The sequence below is a fragment of the Hyalella azteca genome, unplaced genomic scaffold (genome assembly GCF_000764305.2).
Source record: "Hyalella azteca isolate HAZT.00-mixed unplaced genomic scaffold, Hazt_2.0.2 contig2434, whole genome shotgun sequence".
In the NCBI taxonomy this organism is placed as follows: Eukaryota; Metazoa; Arthropoda; class Malacostraca; order Amphipoda; family Hyalellidae; genus Hyalella; species Hyalella azteca.
The window spans coordinates 713-6,263 of NW_025932709.1; the positions used below are offsets into that span (position 1 = coordinate 713).

At 35.9% G+C, this 5,551-nt stretch overlaps 1 protein-coding gene across 1 annotated transcript in view; it reads left to right on the forward strand.

Annotated features, from left to right (window-relative positions):
* Window positions 1-1,584: 1,584 nt before the first annotated feature.
* The window catches only part of LOC108674695 (cathepsin D-like), a gene marked incomplete at its 5' end in the record, with an annotated part of 7,085 nt that continues 3,118 nt past the window's right edge, over window positions 1,585-5,551 (forward strand). Inside the window, 6 exons of the mRNA XM_047885564.1 lie at window positions 1,585-1,702; window positions 2,315-2,438; window positions 2,824-2,942; window positions 4,382-4,581; window positions 5,118-5,240; window positions 5,506-5,519. Of these exons, the coding sequence (XP_047741520.1) occupies window positions 1,585-1,702; window positions 2,315-2,438; window positions 2,824-2,942; window positions 4,382-4,581; window positions 5,118-5,240; window positions 5,506-5,519 (698 nt within the window). The remainder of the gene's footprint in view (window positions 1,703-2,314; window positions 2,439-2,823; window positions 2,943-4,381; window positions 4,582-5,117; window positions 5,241-5,505; window positions 5,520-5,551) is intronic.

Below are 5,551 nucleotides of genomic sequence, written 5' to 3' on the forward strand. Positions count from 1 at the left end.
AATATACATTGCATATATACAATATACATTGCACATATACAATATACATTGCATGTATGCAATATACATTGCATATATACAATATACATTGCATATATACAATATACATCGCATATATACAATATACATTGCATATATACAATATACATTGCACATATACAATATACATTGCATGTATGCAATATACATTGCACATATACAATATACATTGCACATATACAATATACATCACATATATACAATATACATTGCATATACACAATATACATTGCATATATACAATATACATTGCATATACACAATATACATTGCATATATACAATATAAACATTTTTTCTTTGTATTATCTCTTTTTAAATCAAGAGGCAGCCATATTTTCCGCCATAGGAATTTCCATAAGAGGATCAATATGTAAATTTGCACAGAATCCTTATCATTATAGTAAAAAATGATGTTACCTCATTAAAGTTTTTCAAACCAATTTTAATTTTTTTTATTATATGGGAAAATCACTCTCAATTTAACGAATTAAAAAAAAATTAGCAAAAAACTGCAAATAAAATTTCCAAAATAAAAATGTGAAAATCAGTTCCAATTTTCTTAAAGAAATAGAAGATATTTTCTTGAATAAATCTTGGAAAAATGATAAAAAATTCTATATTTTATATATGATAATAGAAACTAAGTAAAATTTCATATATCATTGAATAATAATATATAAAATATATCCAATATTTTAATCAAATTTCAGAAGAATTTTATTTATTTTTTAAATATAATTAATCCTAAAAAATCCTACTTCTCAAATTAAACAGTTTTAAATTTATAATAATCAAATGTTCAAATTTATTATAATTTCTAACAATTTAATTAGATATTTAATATTTGATATATCCACATTAAATCGAAAGGTAAGAACACTTCCCACTATTGCATGTTTTATTAGTTAATGTTTTTAAAAATGTATTAATTATAATTCGCAGAAAAATGATTAAGAATCAACCAGCCGAGGGCAGGATCATTACAATAATTAAATTAATCATAGCATATAGATAACTAATAACTAATTAACAATCCCAGGGCAGGATCATTATAATAATGAAACTAATTATAACCTACATATAACTAATTGACATTCCGATGTCAGATTATTGTAATAATTATTAAACTAACTATAACCTATAAACAAATAATTAAATAATAATCCGAAGGCAGGATCATTATAATTAAAGTAATCATAACCTATATATAAGTAATTAAAATCCCAGGGCAGGATCATTATAATAATTAAAGTAATCATAACCTATAAATAACTAATTAACAATCCGAGGGCAGGATCATTAATATTATTTCAACAAATTATAACCTATAAATAATTAATTAATTATTAACAATAGATAATTAATTAATCATAACCAATAGACTAATAACTAATTAATAATCCGAGGGCAGGATCATTATAATAATTAAACTAATTATAAAATTATAACCTATAAACAAATAACTAATTAACAATCTGAAGGCAGGATCATTTTATTAAAGTTATCATAACCTATAACTAACTAATTAACAATCCGAGGGCAGGATCCCTCTGCACAAGCGTCAGCTGACTAACGTGAGGGCGGCGTTCGCTGCCCTCGCCAGCAAGTATGGCGTGGACGCGCGCGAGGACGGCATCGTCGACATCGAGAACTACGTTGATGTGAGGGATTAGTTCTACTGTTAAATTGGTATTAATTATTTTACTAAGAACTGATCAATTTATTTATTTATAAGTTTCTTTTCTTATATTTTATTGTACTAAAAGAAGGAGCACTACTGTCGCCACAAGTACAGTACTACTGCCAGCTATTGTCACCACAGGCACAGTACTACTGTCAGCTATTGTCACCACAGGCGCAGTACTACTGCCAACTATTGTCACCACAGGCGCAGTACTACTGCCAACTATTGTCACCTCAGGCGCAGTACTACTGCCAACTATTGTCACCACAGGCACAGTACTACTGCCAACTATTGTCACCACAGGCACAGTACTACTGTCAACTATTGTCACCACAGGCGTTCATAGTACCAGGAATGAAGCACTGAACTGTAGGTTCAATTCCAGCTGCCTACAACAATTCTGATCAGAATCGGCTAGTAGACCGGGCGGTTAAGCACAGCAAAATTGAAGCAGTGAGTTGCGTGTTCGAGACCACAACAAGCTAAAAAAATTCTGCAATGCTACGAATCGGCGACCGGTCTAATGACTTAATTATTAATAATTGAATTTATTATATGTTAATAATTGTTATTATTATTACCGTTACAGGCGCAGTACTACGGGCTGATAGGAGTGGGCACCCCCGAACAAGAATTCCGTGTTATCTTCGACACAGGATCCTCGAACCTGTGGATTCCTTCGAAGGATTGCAGCATCATTGACCTGGCCTGCCGTACGTATCCTTACTGACCCACTTACGCATGACCCACTTACGCATGACCTACTTACCCATGACCCACTTACTGTCTCTTATACACATCTAGATGTGTATAAGAGACAGGTGAAGTACAGTACAGTACGGTACAGTACAATTTTTGTCAACTAATTGCAGTGCAATATTCTAGGCTCACCATTTGTTTCTTGATCAATGCTTTGGAACTGAAGACTTCACGCTACTCTATCGTCCCAGACTGTCACGAATCTCTTCTGATATTCTCGTCGCCAGAATTACTGCGATACTCAGTAGTATTTGCTAATATATAGCATTGNTAACGTACCACTAACGTACCTTTAACGTACCTCTAACGTACCTCTAACGTACCTCTAACGTACCCCAGAGTTCCACAACCAGTACGACCACAACGTGAGCTCGACGTACGTCGCTAACGGGTCAAACTTCCACATCCAGTACGGGACGGGCCAGCTGGACGGGTACGTGTCCCAGGACACGGTCCAGGTACGTCGCACCGGCCCCTTGCAATATATATAATATCTATACAATATATAATGTATATGTGCAAACTATTATTATTAAAAATATAAATTATATCTATACAATATTTAATGTATACATGTAAATTATTATTACTGAAAATATATGTAATATTTATACAATAAATAACGTATGTTAGTCTATTATTATTATTGAACTATGTATAATGTCTATACAATATTTAATGTGTGTGTAAACTATTATTATAATTAATAAATATTATTCCCAGTATATTTAAAGGGAATTATAGCCTTTAGTGTCTGCTCGGGATAGTTCAAGGGCAATATATGACGCTTCTAAGGGCTATGTGAATATTAAAGGGCTGTATGAATGCTTTCAAGACTTTATGACCTCTTTAGGGCTATACGAACCCTTTGGATACTTTATGGCCCCTGTAAGGGCTATATGAAACTTTTGAAGACTTTATAACCCCTTTAAATGCTTTATGAACCCTCTAACAACATTATGACTCCTTTAAGGGCTATATGAACCCTTTGAAGACTTTATAACCCCTTTAAATGCTATATAAACCCATAGGGCTATATGAACTACATCATCTAGGTGCAAGTAAACAATTTTATGTAACGATTTCTTTGTAACAGTAAACTTGCCCTAATCAGTTACTAGTATGCAATAAACTCTTAAAATTTTATATATGAACCAAAACGGGAATGAATCACATAACTCATGATCACTGAAAGTAAAACACTACCCGCGTACCGCACGACTGAACGTGAACTGCAACTCAAAAATGTATTCCATATTCAATTAAAAAAAATACGATAAACATATTTCTTTCGTATTGCAGAAATTACTATGCGAACAGCTGCAGAGCTCTGCAATTTTGATAACATGCTCTAAGAACTTTAAACTTGATCTGATTTTGTCGAGTATATAATAAATACAAATATAAATTCTTATGTTTAATATTTAAAATTAAATACATCCCGAGCGCCGAAAAGGAAATTGGCTTTCCGTCATTTCGCTAGCATTGTTGTCCGTAGACTTAGCAAGCATTGTTTGACATAAACTCGATAGACTGTGGGGCGGCCCAAAATGGAGCCTAAATTTCGAACAGCTACAAACCCTTTAAAGACTTTATGACTCTTTTATGGGCTATGTAAACCCTTTGGGCTATATGAATTAAATGCTTTTTTTACCTAAACTCAGAGAAATTATTGAAACATTATCCAAATAGCGATGCACATATTGCCCATTTTGTGCGTCATCCTGAGCCAGTTAGGTCCGACCAAGGGCTTATCAGTGCTACGTCCGCTCTCTGCTCGAGCTTTGGGTGATAAAACGGGTCATTCTTCGGGCAATATTACCCATCAATTTTTGTGATTAACGTGCATTGACTAGAAAAAGTGGGTAACCACTTAACTTGACCCACTTTCGTGCAGTTCGGTGGGTACTTCGCCCAGGACCAACTGTTCGCTGAGGCCATCAAGGAACCATCAGTTACGTTCGTGGCGGCGGCCTTCGATGGCATATTGGGCATGGGGTACCCAAGCATCGCTGTAAACGGCATCCGACCTGTCTTCAATACCCTCAACGACCAGGGGCAGGTGCCCCAGAACCTGTTCTCCTTCTACCTCAACAGGTTAGTTGGGCATCAACAGGTTAGTTGGCATCAACAGGTTNCGAGTACCTGGTGGATGAGGGGGCCATACACCTCGTGGGGTCCGAGTACCTGGTGGGTGAGGGGGCCATAGTGGGGCCATGGCCTTGCTTGGGCCCAGTACCGACTCTGTCTCTTATACACATCTAGATGTGTATAAGAGACAGGGTTAGTTGGCATCAACAGGTTAGATGGCATCAACAGGTTAGTTGGCATCAACAGGTTAGTTGGCATCAACAGGTTAGTTGGCATCAACAGGTTAGTTGGGCAACAACAGGTTAGCCATTTAATTATATAATTTGTACATAAATATAATATATTAATAAGAAATTCAAACATAAAACTTCTGTTTTCGGTCAATTTATTCATTTCAATAGATTTTTTTACTATCCTGAATAAAAATGTATGAAATTGCAACGAATATCTTCGATTTTTTGTTATATTTGCTTATTTATTGTTAAAAAATTGATAAATAACCAGAAATGAAAAAATAATTTATATATTTTTTCTTATTTCAGGAACCAAAATTCGAGCGTGGGGGGCGAGCTTATGTTGGGGGGCTACGACCCCCAATATTTCGAGGGGGAACTCGCCTGGAATGACGTCACCGTACAGGGATACTGGCAGATACACATGGACGGGTGAGAGATACTGGCAGATACACATGGACGGGTGAGAGATACTGGCAGATACACATGGACGGGTGAGAGATACTGGCAGATACACATGGACGGGTGAGAGATACTGGCAGATACACATGGACGGGTGAGAGATACTGGCAGATACACATGGACGGGTGAGAGATACTGGCAGATACACATGGACGGGTGAGAGATACTGGCAGATACACATGGACGGGTGAGAGATACTGGCAGATACACATGGACGGGTGAGAGATACTGGCAGATACACATGGACGGGTGAGAGATACTGGCAGATACACATGGACGGG